At 65.6% G+C, this 21,071-nt stretch overlaps 4 protein-coding genes across 11 annotated transcripts; 2 read left to right on the top strand and 2 right to left on the bottom strand.

Moving 5' to 3' along the window:
- The first annotated feature begins 353 nt into the window (after positions 1-353).
- Positions 354-4,074, top strand: JSRP1 (junctional sarcoplasmic reticulum protein 1). Of its 2 annotated transcripts, XM_053896870.1 has the most exons (7): positions 354-411; positions 1,244-1,553; positions 1,938-1,975; positions 2,135-2,264; positions 2,610-2,786; positions 3,349-3,449; positions 3,552-4,074. In XM_053896870.1, exons 2-7 carry the CDS (start codon positions 1,436-1,438, stop codon positions 3,981-3,983), a joined length of 996 nt encoding a protein of 331 aa, XP_053752845.1. In that variant the 5' UTR covers positions 354-411; positions 1,244-1,435; the 3' UTR covers positions 3,984-4,074. The 2 variants fall into 2 exon arrangements, with proteins under 2 accessions (XP_053752845.1, XP_019289651.2); XM_019434106.2 differs by lacking the exon at positions 354-411 and having other exon boundaries at positions 1,178-1,553.
- Positions 4,075-4,292: 218 nt separating this feature from the next.
- On the bottom strand, positions 4,293-7,381 carry AMH (anti-Mullerian hormone). Its single transcript, XM_019434074.2, is given in 6 exon segments — positions 4,293-5,288; positions 5,366-5,481; positions 5,483-5,526; positions 5,620-5,728; positions 5,938-6,080; positions 6,651-7,381. Coding segments are annotated over 6 exon segments (1,761 nt in total). The 5' UTR covers positions 7,090-7,381; the 3' UTR covers positions 4,293-4,378.
- A 474-nt stretch (positions 7,382-7,855) lies between these two features.
- SF3A2 (splicing factor 3a subunit 2) lies at positions 7,856-18,502 on the bottom strand. 6 transcript variants are annotated; one of them, XM_019434077.2, is made up of 10 exons: positions 18,388-18,502; positions 14,008-14,091; positions 13,524-13,687; positions 12,242-12,313; positions 11,160-11,206; positions 10,622-10,731; positions 9,454-9,503; positions 9,230-9,370; positions 8,875-8,943; positions 7,856-8,770 (listed from the first exon to the last, which is right to left on the bottom strand). In XM_019434077.2, the coding sequence occupies exons 3-10, from the start codon at positions 13,647-13,649 to the stop codon at positions 7,970-7,972; spliced, it is 1,416 nt and encodes a 471-aa protein (XP_019289622.1). In that variant the 5' UTR covers positions 13,650-13,687; positions 14,008-14,091; positions 18,388-18,502; the 3' UTR covers positions 7,856-7,969. The 6 variants fall into 6 exon arrangements, with proteins under 6 accessions (XP_019289622.1, XP_019289624.1, XP_019289623.1 ...); XM_019434079.2 differs by having other exon boundaries at positions 14,032-14,091; XM_019434078.2 differs by lacking the exon at positions 18,388-18,502 and adding an exon at positions 18,172-18,290 and having other exon boundaries at positions 14,032-14,091.
- Positions 18,503-18,651: 149 nt separating this feature from the next.
- Positions 18,652-20,998, top strand: PLEKHJ1 (pleckstrin homology domain containing J1). Of its 2 annotated transcripts, XR_008420168.1 has the most exons (7): positions 18,652-18,859; positions 18,972-19,039; positions 19,133-19,199; positions 20,063-20,153; positions 20,245-20,308; positions 20,390-20,584; positions 20,814-20,998. XR_008420168.1 is itself a non-coding variant. In XM_053896875.1 (6 exons), exons 1-6 carry the CDS (start codon positions 18,652-18,654, stop codon positions 20,453-20,455), a joined length of 564 nt encoding a protein of 187 aa, XP_053752850.1. In that variant the 3' UTR covers positions 20,456-20,998. The 2 variants fall into 2 exon arrangements, 1 of the variants encoding a protein (XP_053752850.1); XM_053896875.1 differs by having other exon boundaries at positions 20,390-20,998.
- The last annotated feature ends 73 nt before the right edge of the window (positions 20,999-21,071 follow it).

Genomic DNA, 21,071 nt, shown 5'->3' with positions numbered 1-21,071 from the left:
CCCCACCGGGCCCCAGGAGCAGGGGTGCAGCTGAGCCCCGCAGTAATCGATGCTCCACATGCCTGCTGATGGAATTCGAGGGACCCTCCCTGGGTGCTCCCGCCTCCGAGACCTCCCTTCCTGGGCTCGGGGACGGCAAGCAGCTTTCCCAGGCCACCGTGGCCAGCCCAGCAGCGGCTCTGTGCTGCAGCGGGGGTGGGGTCACCCTTGGGCCAATGCCCAGTCCTGCTCTGAGCGTGGGGGCCACCCCAGCAGCAACCTCGTGGCCGGGCCTCCCCCCCTCTCCCTGCAGCCTGCTGAGCTCATTGGCCCAGGCCGCGGCCTCCAGGCACCTGTTGCTGTCTGTCTGGGGGCCACCCTCCCCGTGCTCCATCTGTCCAGCGGGCTCACTGTGGCGGCTGTGCACAGTAAGTAGGGCAGGGGGAGGCCTGGGCAGAGGTGGGGGGTCCCCTGGGTCTGGGGGAGGCCATCTCGGAGGTCCGCGGGAGTCCCCAGCTCTCGTGGCGGCCCCCCTACATACCTGAGGGCACATACCTGCGGCCTGGCCTGTTGGGGCCCCTCCCCCAATGCCCTGCTCCAGCCCCAGGGAAGGGTCACTTTTCTGGCCGGAGACGTGACACAATGGTGCTGGCAGCCAGGGGCACTGGAGACCCCAAAGGCTTTGGGAAATCGGCAGGACTGGGTTCGACCATAAGCTCCCTCTGACCTCCGGCTGACGGCTGTCTCCAGAGACTCAGTTTCCTCATCTGCCCTATGGGAGCAGAGGCAGTGGGAGGAGGCCCCAGCATTGGGGTCAGGAAGCTCCCGGGGGGCCCCTGCCCCTCCCTGCCTGTAGTGGCCAGAGTGAGGCTGGTCCTGACCGCTGCAGCGTGAGCTTCTAGATTTAGGGGTGGGGGGGGGTGCAGCAATGGCAGACCAGGATGGTCCGGAGACCCCATGTGGACAACAGCCTGGGAGGGGCTGGCACCACGTTGGCCTGTCGCGCTGGCTTCCGGCGCCGGATAAAAATAGTCCCTGCTCTCAGAGAACATGAGTCGACCCTGGGGCCAAGGGTTCTGGTCTGGGCTCTGTCTCATCTCCGTGTGACCTTGGGGGGGGGGGTCCCAGCCCTCTCTGGGCCCCAGCAGCCTCCTTGTGCTCAGGGAGGGTGGGCTATGGGGAGGGGTCCCAAGGCAGGGGGCGGGGGGCATGAGGGCAAGGCTGTCCCGCCACGCCAGGCTGAGTGTGAACTTGCCAGGTGAAGGGGGTTGCGGGCAGAGGGGCCAGTAATGGCTGAGGTGAGAGGCGGGGGCCAGTCGATTCGTGTACACGGGGCGCCCCCCAGGTCAGGCCCACAGCAGGGCCTCAGCAAGTGCAAGACGCCTCTCAGGCGAGACGCCTTTTCTGCAGCCCTCCTCCCGCCCATCTCCGGATCCCAGGCTTCTCAGACGTCTCCATGACAACCAGGGCCTTGCAGGAGCTGGATGGGGGCCTGGGCAGCTGCCAAGCAGGCCAGGACCTCTCCACGCTGGCTGACCCCTGCCCTGACCAGCCCCTGGAGGACAGGGCTCGAGGTACCCACAGAGGCACTGGCAGGATGGAACCCAAGCCCCTGTCTTCCCATTGAGCCGGAGGTTGACCTCCAGAGACCGGGACCTAGACTCCCACGTTGGACTGGTTTAAACTATGCTCCCCGTTTCCGACCTCTGTCCGTTAGTGCCTTGGGGATCTACAAAGAGCCCCAGAAACATAAGCGCTGGGCCCCGCGGGTCAGGAGTCAAATCCCCGCTTGCCCGCAAAGTGCTGTGTGCCTGTGGGCAGGGCTGCCTGTGGGCCTGTTTCCTTTCTAATCTGTAAAATGGGAGCCATCACCCACCCTTAGCCCTGCAGAGCCTAGCAGAGGGTGGGATGGGCCCGGGGGTCTCACGACCTTGACTCTCTCTCTTTTCCTATTACAGCAACACCGAGGCTGGCCGACTCTAGCAGCTGGTCCCATGTGAGCAGCCGGGGCCCCGGGGTTTCAACCTACGATGCCCCTGCAGCCAGGGATACGCTGGCCAAGGGGGTGGCTTTCTATACTCCGTGGGAAGGGTGTGGGCTCCCTTAGGGGAAAGAGACAAAGGAAACACCCCAGGCGACTGGTGACTCCTCATAGGATTCTCAAGAGCCGGCAGCAGAGGGCAGCCCCACAGGCAATGTGGATGCCAGGCCCAAGAAGACCGAAAAAGAGCCTGTGACCAAAGTGGCCCTAGGAGCTGGGAAAGAGAGGCTGAAAGCTGGAGCAAGTAGGCTTGCAGAAGGCAGGGGTGAGGTGGGGCGTGGGTGCGGCCCAGCAGGGCGTCAGATCCTGGGCTGCTGGGGCTTTGGATGTAGGGAGAAGGGAACGGGGCGCAGTGGGGCTGCTGGCTGGGTTCTGTCCCGGGTGTCACCAGCGGTCACCAAAAGGGCTTGGGACCCTCTGCTAAAGCTTAACACAACCTCAGCCTGGGTTAATTACCTTCTAGATTATTCTCCCCATCCCAGGGAAGCTCCGAGGCATGCAGGGCCTCGAGGCCAGGCAGGGAGGAGCTGAGATCAGGGCCCAGGTCTGCCCCGTGGGGCTGTGCCCAGCCCAGCACTTGCTCCCGCAGCTCCCCGGAGCCCCGCCCGCAAGAAGGCGCAGGCCGCCCCTCCCCCGCAGCGGCCACCGCCGCCCCCGGCCCCGGCCCTGAGCGAGGAGCTGCCCTGGGGAGACCTGTCACTCAACAAGTGCCTGGTGCTCGCCTCACTCCTGGCGATGCTGGGTTCGGCCTTCCAGCTGTGCCGCGGTGAGCCTGCGCCCTCCGGGGTGGGGTCTTGAATACCCGCCCCCGCCTCCCCGGGCTGGTCCCCTTCCCCCTCCCCCCGCCCCCGCCACGGTGTGGACCTCAGAGGAGTGCTCGTCCCCCCACTGCCCCGCCTTGTGCAGGCACACTGCTCAGCGACTGACCTTGGGCGCCCCCAGGGCGGGGCCTCCTCCCCCACCCCCACCCCCACCCCCCACCCCCACCGGCGACCTGACCCTGGGCCCTTCCTCTCCCCACGTCGGATTTTGGCGCTCCTCCCCCCTCGGTGAACAGGTCCTCGCCCACCTCGGGCCCTGCCCCTAACCCCGCCCAGGGCTGGCCCTGTGAGCCCCCTTGCTAGTGTGTGCGCTCCGGGCAGCTCTTGCCGCCCTTTTGCACCTGGAATGAGGGAGACTGGGAGGGAAGGGGGCGCCGCAGCAGTGAGACCCTGGAGCCTTCCCTTCGGAAGGCTCGGAGAGGGGAGGGGGGAGGGCTCCAGCGGGGAGGACGCGGGTGGAGGGCGCGGTGTGCGCCTTGGCCTGGGCTGACACCCCTCCCCTCCAAGATGCTGTGGCGGGGGAGGCAGGCACCCCTGCACCTGTCCCCGAGCCGTGGGTACCGCCCAGGTCGGCACCGGAGCCAGCGTCGCCCCGGCCCCCGCCCCCGGTAAGCGCCTCCTTTAAGTGACCGCGGGCGGTGGGGGGAGGGGCCTGGGCCGGCAGGGGAGGCGTGCGCTGACCCCGCCGTCTCACACCGCCGTTGTGGCAGCCGAAGCCCGAGGCCTGGGTCCCCCCATCGGGACCGCCCGCGCCCCAGGTGGAGGCGGAGGAGAAGGCCGAGGTTCCTGGGAGCCGGGAGGCTGCAGACAAGGCTGCTGGGGAAGAGCGCGCGCCCAAGGAGACGCCTCGGAAGGAGGAGAGGCCTCGGAGGGAGAGGCCGCCGAAGGAGCAGAGGCCGCCGAAGGAGAGGCCGCGGAGGGAGGAGAGGGCTCGGAAGCAGGAGAAGCCACGGGCCGCCAGGGAGCCCCGAGGGGCCCTACCGCGGCGCTGGGAGGCAGGCGAAGGGGGCCGTCGGCCTTGGACGCAGGACTCCGGAGACCCCGGGCGCAGGAAGAGGCAGGCCTGGGGCTCCCCGCGGCGGCCGGACGAGGACCGGCCTCCGGGCCGCCAGAAGCAGCGGGCTGGCAAGGGGCGGGACTGAGCCAGGCCTCGGTACTGTGTGACACACAGTCCCGGGACCCCCGCTCGGTGGCCCCCGCGGTTCAGTGAAATAAATTGAGTGCTGCAGCCCCCGGGGCCGCCTGCTCCTTTGAGCCTCGACGCCGGAACCTGCCTGGGCCTGAATGGCGGAGATGGCAGCTCTAAGGGGAGATGGGGGGAGGGGGGGAGGGCGCCGGCCAGGCAGCGACCCGACCCCGCCCCTCCTGCCAGGGGCGAGCTGGCCGGGAGGAGGCCCCCCCCCACCCCGGCGGTCCCCACCGCGCGCGCGCACACACACGTATACGTCAGCCTGTGCTTGCCGGTCTTTATTGGGGCGATGATGGGGGTCCGAATAAATATGGGCGGGGACGCCACTCGGGGGGCACGGTGCGGGGCTCACCGGCAGCCGCACTCGGTGGCCACCATGTTGGGCACGTGGTGCGCGCTGATGCGCTCCTCCGACAGGCTGATGAGGAGCTTGCCCGCGTAGGCCGTGGGCACGCAGCAGGGCGGGCGCGCCAGGGCGGCGCCGCGGGCCTGCATCTTGAGCAGCAGCACCACGTGGTTGCCGTAGCGCGGGTTGCGGTCGGACTGCGGCCAGCCGCACGCGCCCTGGCAGTTGTTGGCCTGGTACGTCTCCGGGATGAGCACGGAGCGCTCGGCGCGCAGGTCCACGCTCAGCTCGCGCAGCGCGCACGGCCCGTCGGCCGCCCCGGCCCCCGCGCTGCGCTGTGCCCGCGCCGGTCCGCCCTGCTCGCGCCCGCGCCACTCCGCGCGCAGACCCTGCAGCGCCTTGAGCAGCAGCAGCGCGCGCAGCGGGCCGCCGGGGCCGCCGGGGGCCCCCGGGTCCCCCGAGTCCCCCGAATCGCCGGGGCACAGCGCGAGCAGGCGCGCCAGCAGCGGCGTGGCGGCCGGCGGCAGCCCCGGGAGCCCGCGCAGCTCGGCGGCCGCGGCCTGCAGCTCGGCGGCCACGCGACGCGCTAGGCCGGCGGCCCAGGGCGCGGACGCCGGGCCGCGTGGAGGCGCGGGGTCCCCGGCGGCGGCGGCGGCGGTGGGCGTGGCGGGTGGCAGCAGAAGCAGCAGCAGCGGCTCGTCGCCGCCGTTGAGCAGGCGCTCCTGCGCCGCAGGGTCCGACAGGTTGACCAGGCCCTGCGGGAAGCCGGCCAGCGCGCCGGGGTCCAGGGCCAGGCGCGGCGGCGAGGCCTGGGCCGGGGGCCCCCGCAGCGCGCGCACCAGGCGCGTGAGCGTCTCCAGGAAGGGGTCGGCGCTGGACCGTGGCTCCTCAGGCGCCTGCTCCTGGGAGGGCCTGGAAGGCGGAGTTGGGCGGTAGGGGGCAGGCGCAGGGTTCCCCTCCCGACACCCCCAACGTGGGCCTGCGCACACCTGGGCGGCGGGAGAGGCACTTGGTCCAGCAGGCCACGCGCGGGCAGCGGTGCAGGCGCGGGCCCCGGCAGCAGGAGCAGCGCCGGGGTCATGCGTGTGAAGCAGCGGGGGTCGGGGTCCGAACAGCAGCTCCTGCAGCTGGGCGGTGCTCAGGGGCGCACCTGCGTGGCGGGGGGCCCGGGGGCCTGGCTGAGCGGGGGGCCGAGGCCCGCGGGCCGCCCGCCCTTGCCCAGTCCCTCTCTTGGAGAGCCTACCGTCTCTGCGGGGTTGCAGGGTCAGGGTGAGCCCGGGGCTGCGCCAGGCCCCTTCTGGGTGGTCCACCGCCAGCACCAGGTAGCGGGTGTCCCGGGACTGACAGAGGTTCTGTGGAGACGGGGGCTCAGCCTAGCCAGGTGGGGGGGCGAGGACACCAGCCCTGCTCTGCCCATTGCCCTTGACACCCCCCTTCAAGGTTCCAACTAGCAGACTTGGAACCTTTCTGTTCAGCACAGTTAAAAAACCCCATTCCCCCTCCTCTGCTGGGTGAGGGCTCCTGGAGGCCCCAGAACTAACCCCCTTCAATACCCTGGTACCTGGGTGCCTGGCAGCCCAGCTCCTGTGACCGTGACCTCGGGGCCAGGGCCAGGGTACAGCACCAGCATCGCCAGCTCTAGGGGACCGGCCCCTCCAGGCGGGGGCTCCTGGAACTTCAGTGAGGGTGTCGGCTCCCATGTCACTGTGGCCAGGAGGGACAAATAGGGAAGGGGCAACACCTGAGTCACCGAGGCCCCAGCCCCTCCCCGAAGCCCGTCTTGCAGTTCTGCGGGGAGAGCCCCCACCCCTACCGGGAGAGGCTTGACACCCAGACATCGGGTGCAGGGCCTTGCCCCCATACGAGGAGCCTGGAGCACCCCTGGGGTCTGTCTGGGGCTCTCCTTAGTGGGGGGAGCCCATAGGGTCCCCTGGGAAACCATTTCCTCCAGCAGCTCCTGGGAACAGGCCACACACTACCCTTGGAGAGGGGGTGTGGGTGCAGCATGGCTCTGCCCCGACCCCCTTCTGCTCCTTCATGGGGTGGGGGGGTGGTGAACACCTCCCAGGAGGGCTGCAGGAGAGGTGGGCTTGGAAGCAAAGCATCGGGGGGTTTGCAGCCCCCGGACACGAAGGGCCCCCACTTCCTGGGCCCTCGGCCTCAGCCTTCCCAGGAGGCCAAGATGGGTCTAGAGTTGGGCTCCGGCAGGACCTGGTCTGGAAAGAGTGGTGGCAGCGTGGCCCCCCCCCAGGCCGTGGCCCCCTCCCTACATACCTTCCTCCAGGTGCAGCACCACCAGCCGCCGCCCCCCGGGCTCCCCCAGCCACGCCTGCAGCTGCCGCAGAGAGAACAGGGCGGCCTGCCTGTCCCTGGGGGCGCAAACTCCGAAGGTGGCCAGGCCGTGGGGACCCCAGCGGGCCCGCCGCACGGCCTCGAGGAAGGCGTGCTCGTAGCCTCTCGGCGCCCCCACCACCCGAAGCGGGGAGCCGCTCCCGTTACCACCCCTGTCCAGCGTCACCAGGCACAGGGGGTCTTGGGGACCGCCCGGGGGCTGCCAGTCCCAATCCGGGTGGAAGATGAGACCCCCGGTGCCTGTGGCTGGCCCTCCGGGCAGGGCCGGGGTGCCGGAGACCTCTTCCCCAGGGTCCCCGGCCATCAGCAGAGCCCCCATCACCGACAGCACGAGGGCCGGCGGAGAGAGCAGACCAGGCATCCTAGCTGCTGCGAGGGGCCGTGTTGCTCTAGCTTATATGGAGGAGACCGGGATGTTTGTGCAGGAGCAAAGCCCCTATCTCCTTCTGGGGTGTGACCTTGGGGGCCAGTGTCTGGTGCCCCACCATGGGCCCGGGCAGGCAAAGGAGCCTCTCAAAGCCTCTTCTGTTCCAGCCTGACCGCCTATCTTCCTACCCGTGATACAGAGTGCCGCCCGTGCCCAATTGGTCCAACGACTGTCCTTGATGAGGTTTTCCCCTCTGCAGGAGGGAGTGGGAACCAGACCAGGGAGCGACAGCGCAGACTATCAACAGCTCTGGGATGGGGGCAGGGGGGCAGGCGCCCTGGAGGACTCCAGCACCCAGCTCTGATGGGGACCAGAGATCTTGGTGTTCAGACCGCTGGGTGCATGGGCTTGGCCGGAGGGTGGTCTCCCAGCGAAGCTGGGGCTCCCCAAGTGCTCGTTCACACTGCCTCTTGGCACCCTGGAGCTGCAGAAGCACAGCCATTTGGCTGGAGACCCCAAGGAGGGTGAGCGGCCGCAGAAGAGAGCCCAGACCCGCTGCTGACTGCCTGGGTCTGTCCTTCACCCACCGGCATCCTGGGAGGACACAGGGACACTGAGGCCCCAATTCCAAGCTCCCCACATATATGGTGGGGGTGCACGTGGGTGTTCGCCAGCAGCGAGTGAAACTACCACACCTACTGACCCACAGAGCCCCCCCCCCCCCCCCCCGGTTCCCCCACACAGCAGGTCACTTTGGGCATCAGGGGAGACCGTTTAATGACCGTCGGGGACATGGCACAACCCTGCACAAAAGCACATAGCTTGGAGAGAAACAGGACAAGACAGCGAACTGGCCTGGAGAAGGGGCAGCTTTTTAGTTGGCTGGGGGAGGGGGTGGAATGTTCCCAGGGCCCTCGGAGGGCAGCGGGGGCCTCAGCATCGGAGGCATGGGAGTTGGGGGGTGCACCCCGGGATTTGAGGGGTGAACTCCAGGAGGCTGGGGGTGAACCCCAGGAGCTGGGGGATGGACCCCAGGAGCAGATGGGTGGACCCCAGGAGGTGGGGGGTGAACCCCAGGAGGCTGGGGGTGGATCCCTGGGGCTGGGGGGTGGACCCCAGGAGCTGGGGGGTGGACGCCAGGGGCCTGGGGGTGAACCGCGGGAGCTGCGGGGTGCACCCCCGGAGCTTGGGGGTGAACTGCAGGAGCTGGAGGGTGGACCCCTGGGGCCTGGGGGTGGACCCCGGCAGAGGGGGGAGGGTGGACACCCGGGGCGGGGGGGTGGACCCCTGGGGCTGGAGGGTGGACGCCCGGAGCAGGGGGGTGAACCCCAGATGCTGGGGGGTGCACCACTGGTGTCGGGGGGTGGACCCCGGGAGCCGGGGGGTGGACTCCTGGTGCCGGGGGGTGGACCCCAGATGTTGGGGGGTGGACCCCAGGAGCTGGTGGGGGCAGCTGGGGAGGGCCCGGGGGCCCGGAGGGTGCAGGCCCGCTGGGCGGCATGGGCGGAAGGGGCAGGCCTCCTGGCGGTGGCGGGGGCAGAGACTCTGGCAGCGGTGGCCGGGGGGGCAGACCGTTCATCAGGGGGGGCGGGGGGCGCTTCACCCCGGGGGGCCCAGCGGGGAGGCTTGGCGGGGCTGGAGGCTTCTCCATCTTGAAGTGGAACTGGAGGAAAAACTGGAGAAGACGGAGGGGGCTGAGCGGCGGTCCAGAGGGGACAGGCCGGCCGGGGCAGATGCCCAAGGCCCCACGAGCGCCTGGACCCAGACCGACTCACTCACCTGCTTTGTTTCCCGATTCCAGTGAGTCCAGAACTTGCCCTCGGCCTTGTCGATCTCCCTGCTTGGCACCTGTGTGGGGAGGGGGGTGGCGGCAGCTGATGTCCCAGCCCGGCTACCTAGCAGCCCTGGGGCCCCGGGGAAAGGCTGTGCTCTTTGCCCGGGACGGGGTTACGGGTCCCCAAACAGCCTGGCCACAAGGGTGTCTTCCCACCAGGGCCACGTCAGGCTCTCTGCCCTTCGGTGGGGACCCACCTCTGGACGCCCAGCCCCCGGCTGTCGCTTCACACAGCTCCCCAGTCTTCCAGAGGCCACGACCCACTGGGGGACGGCTGCTGGGGGACCCCGTGGGTGCTACCTTGAAGGCAATGGTCTCGTAGGGCTCGGCGGCCATCAGGAGGTACTGCCAGCGCCGGTCCGGAGGCTCGATCCTCTGCTCGTAGGCGGACATAAAGCGGTGGCGGGGCATGACGCCCTCGGCGATCTCGGGGTAGTCGATCTGGGGGGTGGGGGAGGGCAGGTGGCAGCGCCGCCATTCAAGGGACCCCCTCCCGCCCCCAGTCGGGCTCCGGCTGCCCCTACCTGGAAGAGGAGACTCTGCTGGCCCATCTCTGTGTCCCTCTGCTTGGTCACTGCAACACACGAAGGTTATCAGGTCCAGGCCAGCTCGTGCTCCCGGAGGCTAGGGGACCACGGGTGTGGACGAACACCACCCGCGAACGGGAGGGCAGGACGCTGGGGCCCGTCGTCTGGCTGGTGAACCAGGGCTACCCGCCCAGGACCGTGGGGTCCCTGCCTGAGGTCACAGAGTCAGGGGTGTGCGTGGGCAGGACGCGGGCCCTGTGGCCCTCACCTCGAGGCCTGGGACGACACTCAACGGAATCTGAAGAGGGCGCACACTGTGCACACACAGCAAGCGGGGTCTGTGCCCCTGCTTCTGGGAGGACGCCCTTCACGTTAGAGCCCTGCAGCCAGGCCTCCAGTGGCCCTGTTCTCACTTGCAGACCGCTCTCCATATAGCTCTGGAACATGCCGCGCTCCCCCCCAAGCCCTCCAGCGTCTCCCCATGACACTCAGGACAGAGACCAGGTGGCCTACCATGGCCCAAAGGCCTTTGGTGGCCTCCACCTGCCCCCCCACCCCCCTCAGATCCTGTCATCCCAGCCCTAGCTTATCAAGCAGACCTGCCCCAGGACCTTTGCGCTGCTGTGTCGGGCTTGGAGTGCCAGTCACGCACAGACATCACTACCTTTAGTTAGAACAGCTGCCTGCTAGCTCTTTCTTTCTAACTCCCGGAAACACAGTCCACTATATTCCAACGGAGCCACTTAACCTACTTTCTGGCAGGTGATCCAAGAACCCTCCTCTCTGCCGTCAGTTCCACTAAGTAAGTGGTTTCTTACAGAGACCTTCATCCTCTCCTCCGTCAGGCTGAAGCACCAACACCCTGTCCCAAGGTCAAGGAAAGGGCCCCCCCCCCATGGTCACTCATGTCCCCCAACAGCATAGTAAAGAACCACCTGCTCCTAAGACACGGGGACACGGGGCCCGAGAAGCCTTGACACTCTGTTACGGCTGTTTGGGAACGTTGACAGGAAAGGGGGGCCGCCGGTCCCAGCCTGGTCCTTCCGATGGGAAACAGGAGAGGCACGGACAAGTGGGGGTCTCCGCAGCAAAGGGCCAGAGAACAGCAGCTACTGTGTGGCTCAAGGACAGGGCTGCGGGCCAGACCGCCCCCAGACAGAATTACCTTTGTAGCCCGGGCGGCCGATCTTCACAAACTTCTTCACCTCCACCTTGACCTTCTCTGGCGCCGGCTGGGCGGGGGCCTCTTTGGCCTCCTTGGCGGCTCGCCGGGCCCTGCAGGCGGGACAGAGACGGCACTGTGGCCCCCCACACGGGCCGCCAAGGCCACAGGCCCAGGTGCTGGGAGCTGTCCAACCCTCACAGCGACCTTGGGAGTTTGAGAGGCCAGGGGCACGGGGGTGGGGGTGCTGGCTAGGGGTCCCAGGGTTCGCACGCAGTGGGGCCGGGACAGGCTCGGGGCACCTCTGTCCCCATCACATTTTGTGCTGCCCCTCACTAGGGGGTCTTCTGTGACCCTCACCTCTCTCCCCGCGTTACAGAAGCCCCAGGCTGCAGCACGATCAGCTTGACCGCTGGGGAAAGAGCACCTCCCGCCCCTCCTCGCGTCCACCCTCTGCTCGGCCCCAAGGCCCGGGAGACCCCGTGACGCAGCTCCTGGAGGGGCTGGACCCCGGGCGCCGGAAGGGGGCGCAGCTACTCACAAGTTGGTCTGATGCTTCTTCCCCTGGGTGTGCGCCAGGTAACTCCCCTGTAGCGGGAAAAGCACACGGGTGGTTCGAGACCAGGTGAGCGAGGGCGGGGAGGGCAGAGAGGAGCCGGCCTCTGTCCACAGGCCCTGCCTCGAGGCGGGCGCTGGGTGGCTGCCGGACAGACAAGCTCCGGCACGTTCGCACGAAGCGGAGCAACCCCGAGCCGGAGAAGGCGTCTGCGAGCGCCCGCTGGCACGGCGCGTGGGACTCGGGAAGGCTCGCCGCCCAGCGCCGCGGGGGGTGATCAGTGGGCCCGGCTGCACGGTGGAGGCTGGTACCCCCCAAGTGACGTGCCCCGTGACCGCCGGGTCCGACCTGACGACAGCCCAGGGGACCTCTCCACACGGAGCGGGGCGGACTCGCCGTTTCTCGATCGCCAGGGGAGCACCGGTGGCGTCTGGGGAAGTGTGTGGTGGTCGTGACCGGGGCGGTCCTGGCATTGAGCGGGTGGGGGATGCGGCTCAGCACCCCCGAGAACGACCCGACTCCTCTGTCAGCACCGCCGAGGGGGACAGACCGTGCGACTCGGCACCACTTGTGGCCGCAAACAACCCGAACGCTCAACAACGGGAAAGGGGAAAGCCGGATCTACTTGCTCCGGGGCGGATCTGCGCACCGTGCGCTCGTGGCGGACTACGCCCTCCCGGTCACTCAAAGAGCCCACTTGGAGCCACACCGACGAGATCCCAAAAACCGGATCTAGAACTCCCGGGCACGGGCCTGGCCCAGGGCCGACGGCACGCTCCCGCAGTAACGGTAGCGGCGGGGGTTACGGCGCAGCGGGGGGACCGGGGGGGGGGGGGGGACATGCAGACCGGGGACGGGGTGCTTGGCCTGCGCCCGGAGCACGCAGGGTCTCCCCTAAAGGACGTGCCCGAGAGCGCAGTCTGCTGAGGTAGCAGGCCCGAGCCCCTCCACCCTCGGGCGGGCCCTGAACGATGTCCCGGAATTACAAAGGGGGCAGCGTTGCCGGGCCAGGCGGCGGGGGACCCCGACGCGCAGCAGCAGGATCCACCCCAGAGCCGAGAACACACCTCGTTGTTGTGCAGGGTCAGGCACAGCTTGCACTCGTAGGAGCCCAGGTGGTTCTTCATGAAGTAAGGGTCCTGCGGAGGGAAACATCCGTCAGCGGCGACCGTGGCCCCGCACGCGCCGTGAAGAGCCAGAGCCCGGTCTTCGTCCAAGCAGCAGAGGCGGCTGCTTTCCCTCGGGCAGGCGTTTGAGGACAGGGGGCCAGGAGGAGCCCGTGGCCCAGGCTCCACGGGGCCCTCCTGAGGCGGCACCCGCCCCCCCCCCCCCCCACCCCCCCGGATCCCGTGGACACAGGCCGCTCGGCAGGGCTGGGGGCCCACGATACTGGTTCTCCACCCGGCCCCGGTGGCGGTTCCAGGTCCGGAAGGAAGCAGAGCCAGGACGGCATGGCTGAGCGCCCGCCTCCCAGGCCAGGCCAGGCCAGGCCAGGGGCCCGTCGCTAACCTCGCCGGCTTTGCCAAGCTCTGCGGCACAAGCCAGACACCAGAACAAAAGCAAACGCCTCAACGAAGGCCCGTGGAGACCCTGGTCTCTGCACGCGGGGTTCCCAGGCCAGCCACGCAGCCTTCCACGAATAGGGGCGGTGGCACAGACCCACGGGGGTTCAAATCCTAACTCGCTGTCCCGTGACTGTGTTGTTGTTGGCCGTGACGGTTCTCCCTCGTCTCCTTGGGAAAATGGGGACGGGAACACAGCTGACCTCACAGGTGAGGCCTGGCACAGGGTGAGAGCTCTCGTCTCAGAGGAGTCTGAAGTCTAAGGGGCACCATGCGTGGACCCAGGGCACACTGGAGTTCGTCACAGTTGGGGTGATCCTGGCACTGAGTGGGCGGGGGCCGGGATGCTGCTGGGCTGCCAACAGCACCCAGGATGCTCTGGCCCTAAGTGTCCGCAGTGCCGACGGGCAAACCCCGGTCTACCGACAGCTCTGAACCGCCAAATAAAACGTTGCCCTTCGCTGCTCGTGGCCAGAACGTCGATCCACACGACACTGTCTTGGTCCTCGCCACTGGCAATTCCCCACGCCTCTGGTAAGTCAGTCACACAAAAAACTCACGCGATAACCCCCCTCCCCCCCCCGAACAGCAGGCGGTCTCTGGGGTGGGCAGCTGGAGCTGCTCTAGGTCAAGTTCTCTTGATTACAGACCGGGACCCGAGGCCCGGAGAGCTGGGCAGCGGGGCGAAGGGCACCAGGTGCGGGCGTAGTGAATGTGGCTCCACTGACAGAAGGCAGAGCGAGGGAACACGGGACGGAGGGGGCTTCCTGCCCTCGGTTCAACCCACCTTGTTGATGTCAATGGTCTCCAGGGCCAGCTGCCGGAGGCGCTCCCTGCGGTCTCGGTTGCTCTCTGAGGAGGAGGCCACGCCTCCACTCCCCGTCTTACCCCCAGGGCGATGCTGGAAGTCCATGGTGATGGCCTTGGGGCTTTACCAGACCCCGGAGAACCCTGCAGGGACAAGGGAGAGGCTGTGACAGTGCAGGAGAGACCCCCTCCCCCCACCCTCTGCAGTCTCCCATCCCTCCCCCTGCCCCCCACCCCATAGTCTCCCACCCCGCCAACTCCTGATGGGGACAAGCCTCATGGCCTCCCACCCTCCCCAATCTTCAGGTAGGCTGAGGGCCCAGAATGGCCCAGGCACGCACAAACCAGGAACAGGATAAACATGCCTGGCCCTGGGGGAGGCCTGGACAGGAAGCCCCCGCAGCCCGAAAGGTGTAAAGGCTCAGAGACCCAAAAGGGCAACGAGGAAGAAACGGCCAAGCCACCTGCTTCAAGAAGCCTTCCCGGACCTTGGCCCGAAGTCTCTGTGTCTGCTCACTTCTCCGGAGTCCTGTAGCTCAGCCGAAAACCTGCTGAAGAGGAGGAAGAGAATCTACCTGTTCTTCCTAACGCACAAGAGACATTCAAGACCTGACTGTGGCCCAGGAGGGCTCCCCTGAGCCCTCGATACCCCGTTCCGCTCCCTGCCACAGTGCCTCCCACGTTCTTCCAGACTCGGCTCAAACCCAACCCCCAGGCACCTCTCTCTCGTCTCTGAACACTCTCCCTCTTGACTGGTCAGTATCAGCCCCGCTGGCTTAAACCCACACTATCTTGTCTCTGCAGAAGTGAGCTCACAGGGACAGGCCCAGCAGTGAACATGACCGCACAAAGACGCCCCCATTCTAATCCCTAAAACAGTAAACGTGGAACCACATACGGCAAAAAGGACCTTGCAGGCGGGATCGATTCAAGGTCCCAAAGTGGGGGTGACCCTGGGTTCCCTAGGGGCCCAGTGTCCTCACGAGGGAGGCAGAGGGTCGGAGGCTGAGAGCCAGGCAAACCCTGTGCTGCTGGCCGCGAGGATGAGGAGGGGCCACAGGCCGAGGACGCTGTGCCTCTGGAAGCCGGAAAAAGGGGGAGACGGGGCTCCCTGGGGCCCCTAGAAGGAGCACGGCCCTCCATTTTATACTTCTGATTTCCAGAACTGCACAGTAATAAGTCTGTAGCCCTTAAACCACTAACTTCGTGGTGATTTGCTATAGTGGCCACACGCAAGGAACACAGGGGGTACAGACCAGCTGTGCTGTGGACCTTGGAGTCACCCTGTAACTCTAGAGGAACCTCGACCTCTCCCTGGCCCGGTTCTTATCCTCTCGATGAGCACACGAAGACCTCACACCCGGAAACCAGCAACGGGACGTTCCGGATGGCTGCCGACTCAGGGCAGTTATACCGGTCACAGGGTCAGACCCTGTATTACAGAAGGACGCCTGGAGCTTCCCACTTTGAAACGCTGTCAGGCCAAGTGCGGAGGCCAAGCACCGCCAACTATCCCAATCACTCCATCAAACGGCACTTGGTCCTGAGAAGAGGGTACCACGCCAAGAGCACCCCCTGCCAGGGAGGCAAGTGCACCGGCCCACGGAACCCCCGCTGCCTCGCCACCTGTGCCGTTTGCGGCGAGCCCAGGGAAAGCTGCACCCCAACCCTCCCAGGGGGGATCCCCGTGGTCCTGGCTGCCAGACCTGGTCACAGGCTCCGCGGGGGAGGCCCTGCCAGGGGCTGAGCTGTGCCGGCATCTGCCATGAAGCACCCGCTGTGCCTTGGGAGACTCCAGCGTTTCTGGGGCAAGTGGTGAGAAACTCCTGGGGTCAGGGGGAAGGGGGGAGCACAGAGGGACACGACTGGCCCTCGCTGCTGCCCACAGCACGGCCGGGGGCTGGGGAGGTCTCTCCCACAGGTCTTGAGTGACTTACGGGCCTCCGTGGGGAGCCTCCCACCTTCTCAAGGACGTTACGGGAGAGCGTTCATCCAAACAATGAAATGGGGTGCCTGTGGGGGAGCGTGTGCTGATCAAGTGAGCAGCAGCTGACAGTAGATGAAAACGTGCTCAACATCACTGTCCCCAGGGAACCGCAAATCAAAACCACACGGACGCACTGCCTCCCGCCCATCAGGATGGCTGCTGCCAGAAACAGAAAACAAAGGCAACTCTCCGGAGTCAGGGCCGGACTCAGGAGGAAGCGGTGTCCCCCCCGTCTGCAGAGGAGAGGACGACACAAGCTCAAGGCCCAGGACACAGTCTGTGCTGATGCCTTGTTTCCCGTCATGTGTTACATGGGTGACACTTCCGGAACACTCCACGGACCGAGTGGGAGCAAAGAGCTGCCCAAGTGACTCGGAAGGCAACGTTTTAACAAAGCCAAGGGTTCCCACAAGTTTGGTGATGAGCCCGGTTCCTTCTGAATGGCCAGATAAGCCCCTCGAATGTTAGAGGCCGGCTGGGGAGTGTGCCCCGCGGGTGTCAGCTCAGGGAAACCCGACTCAGATACTGAACTGGTCGCCACGTCAGAGGGAAACCAGTGACCACTAGAGACCCAAACTGCTGGCTCCTAGCAGCGCACTGCATACATCATCCCTGTCCCCGCCTCCATCCCCAAGAGACCTCGTGCCCAGGGGCCTCGACAGACTGCTCGCACAGACCGGAGTTTTATCGTCAGAAGGACTGGAACGAAGGGACACTGCACTTGGGCTGGCACTGTGGGGGAGAGCCCAGGAGAGGAGGGAGGGCCAGGCCGAAAAGAGGGAATCCCATCAAAACCTGCCCACCAAACAGCAGGCAGCCTGCCCTTCCCCCACGCCTTGCCCAGCAGGGCCAGCTGGAGGCCCCCGGCAAGAGCACCAGAGACCAGCTCCTGGGACTCTGGCCGCTGGGGTCTCGCACGCCCCAAAGAAAACACCAGCGCCTTCCCAGGCTGGCCGGGCAGTGAGACTCGCTAAGTGAAGCTGGCAATTCAAACATAACCAGATATGAAAAACCCCATGTATCAAGAAAGGAAGGAAAGGAAAAGGAAAAGGAGAAAAGGAAATGAAGCAAGGAAGAAAAGGAAGAAAGAAACCTGACAGAAACCTCCCCAGATGATGGCAGCGTCCTCCTTGATTACCCACTACACCACGAAAGCAGTGCAACCCGCCAAAAGTTAGCAAGGCGAATTAAAACCAGAAGGAAACTTCAGAAACATGGAATGATCCAAACAAAACACAGAACACGAGAGCTTGGAAGTACAAATTAAGCAAGCCTTTTACAAAAGGGAATAAAAAAGGGGAAGATAGGTCAGATTTCAGAGCAATAATAGAAAGAAGCATGGGAAGCCTTACCAAAGATATGCGAGAGCCTTACCAGAGAGAGAAACAATATCCCAGGGCTGAGGGAATCTGACAGTTCAGATAGAAACAAACACACAAAAACCCATCAATGAAAACAATCGTGAAACTCTACACCACCAAGAAAAACCTCCAGTTTCTATCAAAGGAAAAAAACAGAAACAAAAGGTCAGACACCAAAGGAGAATCAGAGCAGAGATAAGCAACACTTTCTCAGTCTCAAGATGAATTTTCGACCTAGACTTTTACACTCCAATTTCCAACCGCGAGAGTAAGGAAATAACCAAGGACTCAAAATCAATTCCTTTGAAAGCTATCTGGAGATGCATCCCGACACAACAAAGGAAAACAAACAGATAATCCGACTGAAAACAGAAGCCAATCAATAGGTGTTGAGATGTTGGGAGCTTCGAGGAAAAAACTTAACAGGTCAAGAAAACCAGGCTAACAGGAAAAATGCAGAAATTAGGGGTTTTTTTTGGGGGGGGGGAGGGAGAACAATGGAAGAAAAGCACACAAGTGACCCCGATAATTGCCTTCGCAGCAGAGAATACTTTCAGCCTTAGGAAACAGGTCTAACGATGTCGCTAAAACTCCTGCAGAAAACACATTCAGAGAGCGGAAGGGGAAGCTGCAGTGGGTGGGCGGGAGGCAGAAACAAGACCCACCAATCATGAGAGAAGTCAGCAGGTCAGGCCCCAAACCCACACGGCCAGAGAGACCCGCTCCTTACAAAAGCAAGGGCTCGCTTTACGGAGAGGGAGGCGGCCTCCGGGGCCCAACGAGGGAGCGGGAAGCTAGCAAGCGGATGATCAGCGCCAGCTCCTCTCGGCCAGGAAAAGCAGCCCCGGACACGCGAGTCTGACCAGGGCCAGTTAACGGGCTCTGGCCGCCTGGGGGCGGCGCCGAGCGCCCCGCCCCCCAGGGCCGCGCTCCCTACTCGGCGGGCCCGGGGCGGCCGTTATATCCCCCACACAACAGGGGCGGGCATGGAAGCTTCCCGGACCCGAGAGACTCAGGACCGCACAACCACGGCGAAGAGCCGCAAATCAGTGCTCGCAGGGGTCCTAGGGGCGCGGAGGGCACCATGTGAGCCGCCACCCGACCCGATCCCACGGGCCTACGGAGAGACTTCCGAGGACGCGGGAGTCGTTTGGCTGTCCTGGCGCGCGGCCGTCGGGAACCCCGAAGCCGCCCGGCCCTCGCTCGCACCCCCCGCCGCCCGCGTACGCTCCCGTCCAGGGAAGCCAGGGCCTCGGGGCCCCCCCACCCCCCGCCCTCACCGTGCTCCGTTCCTCACTCCGCGCCCGCCGCCACTACGACTACGTTACGCGCAAGCGCATCTCATCCTAGGGAAATACTTCCGGGGACGAAGCGGGCAGGGCCTCCCGAGTGCGCATGCCCGCCCTGCCCGGAGAGGTGGGCCGGAGGCTCGGGAGGCGCGAGAAAAGGGGGCGGGACTGAGAGTATGGGCCGGGATTCTAAGTGCGCGTGCGCACCAGCCTCTTGACGACTTCTCGGTGGCTCTAATTCGCGCGGGCTCAGGTCTCGCGGGAGGTCGGGTTGCGACTCGTTCCGCTCCGCCTGCTTCTGTCCGCTTCGGCAAAGGGCACCACTGGTCGTGAGGGTACCTTACTCTGTTCCCACCCCGGGTCCAGCTTATTGCGCAGTTATATGTGACGATCGTCTGTTTTGCTTACTGTCTCCTGCGCGCCGCGCGCCCGAGGTCGACGGGATGGGTGGTTCGGCAGCGCGCAAGCGCAATGGCTGCGGTAGTACTTCCGGGAGGACGGCGCTGTGGGACTTTTTTGGCGCGAGGGCGGCCGGCGGCCCGGAGGGCGCGGCTCGCGCTCCGTGTTTTGGGTCCGGGCGGCGCCATGCGCTACAACGAGAAGGAGCTGCAGGCGCTCTCCCGGCAGCCGGCCGAGCTGGCGGCCGAGCTCGGCATGCGGGGCCCCAAGAAAGGCAGCGGTGAGCGGGCCGGGTCACCGAGGCGGGCGCAGGGGGACGCGGGCGGGCGGGCGGGCGGGCGGACGGGGGTGGGCGGCCACCGAGCCCGCGCGAGCCTGCCCTGTGCTCGCAGTGCTGAAGCGGCGACTGGTGAAGCTGGTGGTCAACTTCCTTTTCTACTTTCGGACGGACGAGGCCGAGGTAGGCCGCCCGGGGGGCGCCCTGGAGCGCACGGGGGCCGGGGTCCCCCCGGAGGCGCGCCCCCACCCTCGCCTGCTCCTCCTCTTCCCGCAGCCCGTCGGAGCCCTACTGCTGGAGCACTGCAGAGTCACCCAGGAAGAGCCCAGCGGCTTCTCCATCAGTGAGTGTCGGGCGTTGCGGACGAGGCCGGCCGCGACCCCAGCCCCGCCCTGCCCCGCCTGCCTCTGCCGAGATCAAGTCCACTGCCCCGGGCTGCCCAAGGTCGAGCTGGGCCTTCCCGCTGGGCGGGCGCCGCATTCTAGCGCCCCGCGGTGCCCGCCCCAGATCCACTAGGACTTTGTCTCTCGCTGGGGAGCCCTGCACCCCTCGGGTGCCGTCCTCTGGGCGCTGCGGAGCATCCTCCTGGGTCCTGAGGGGGTCGGGTTGGCAGGGAGGAAAGACGGAGTTTCTACAAGTTTCCCATGCCACACTTGAAGGGCTTAAACGGCAGGAACGTGTGCTCCCCCAGATCTGGAGGGCGGGAGTCTGAGATCAGGGTGTGTGCAGGGGTGGTTCCTTGTTAAGAAGACGTTTTGCCATGCTTTCCTGACTTCTGGGGGTCGCCAGCAATCCAGGGTGCTCCTTGCCCGCGCTTCTCTGTAGAATCCTGTCCCCCCAGCCTGTGTTCATTCTCACGTGGTTTACTCTCCTTGTTTGTGTCCAGATTTTCATTTTTGACAAGGACACAAATTCTATTAGACTTGGTGCCAGTGTTACTGTAGGCTAATCTCATAGTAAGTCATTATGTCGGTAACTGTTGTGTATTCAAATAGGGTCACGTGTTTAGGTTCTAGACTTGAATGTACCGTTTTAGGGACAGAATTCCATTCAGGGCACAGCTGGTGAGAAGTCCTGAGCCTGGGCTTGGACTGGAGGAAGGGACAGTTCTGGACAGAGGTCGTGGGAAGCTGAGGCCTGAGGGGGAGGGGGAGGTGGGGGGGGGGTTGAGCCGGGGAATGAGATGGGGACTGCCTCCCCCTGCAGGCTTCATCGAGGATCCGGAGAGGAAGTATCACTTCGAGTGCCGCAGTGAGGAACAGTGTCAGGAGTGGATGGGGGCTCTGCGTCGAGCCAGGTGGGGTGTGGGCCCGGTGGGGGGGGGGGGGGGGCGGTCTGGGCCGGGGGCAGAGCAGGACTCTGTGAGCACACGTCGCTTTCTCCCCCAGCTACGAGTTCATGCGGAGAAGCCTTATATTCTACAGAAATGAGATCCAGAAAATGACCGGCAAGGTGCCCAGAGGGCTGGGGGCGGGGGTGGGATGGAGTGGGGCCTCTGGGGCCTGAGCTGACACCACCTGTTCACCCGCACAGGACCCCCTGGAGCAGTTTGGCATCTCCGAGGAGGCCAGGTTCCAGCTGGGTGGCTTGAAGGCCTGAGTGTGGGGTGGGGCTTTTCAGCTTTTCTACTGGGGCTGGAAGAGCCCTCCCCGTCCTCACCAGGCCCTGGGGTTCCTGGCCAAGCCTGGATTTGCTGCAGCAGACTTCAGAAACCCAAGACTGGTGGAGGTGGGCGGGGGCAGGTTGGAGAGACAACCCAGTGACCCCACCCCCACCCCGGTGCCTCAGGCCCACCCCCTGACTCCCCCCCTCCCCCAGACTGGTCTGGCACCTGCTGGTGCCACATGCTGCTACCGGGGGATGAGTGTCCCCTCCCAGAAGCTGTGCCCAGCCCTTGGGTGTATCCATCTGGGGCCTGAAGCGCCCAAGGCTGGTGCAGCCCTGCTTCCCTGTGCAGGCTGAATGTACGAAGCTAGATGATGCTGTGAAGGGCGTGGGGGCCGGGCCTCCTGGAGCCACTGTGAATTCTACTCCTACCGACGGGCAAGCCCTGGCTGGGCGCCTCCGGGCGGGGAGCTGCAAGCATTGACTCAGGCCAGCGTGCTTGTTCTGTTCAAATAAAGGTACCTCTTTTCCACGTGGGACGGTGCTGCAGTGGACACGTGGAGGGCTGGCGGGCCGGGTGGTTGAGCCGGCTCCAGAAGGAAGCAGGGCC

This window comes from Panthera pardus, unplaced genomic scaffold (assembly GCF_024362965.1).
Source record: "Panthera pardus isolate Hobbes unplaced genomic scaffold, ASM2436296v1 HiC_scaffold_8, whole genome shotgun sequence".
Taxonomy (NCBI): Eukaryota; Metazoa; Chordata; class Mammalia; order Carnivora; family Felidae; genus Panthera; species Panthera pardus.
This window is presented reverse-complemented; position numbering and strand designations above follow the sequence as displayed.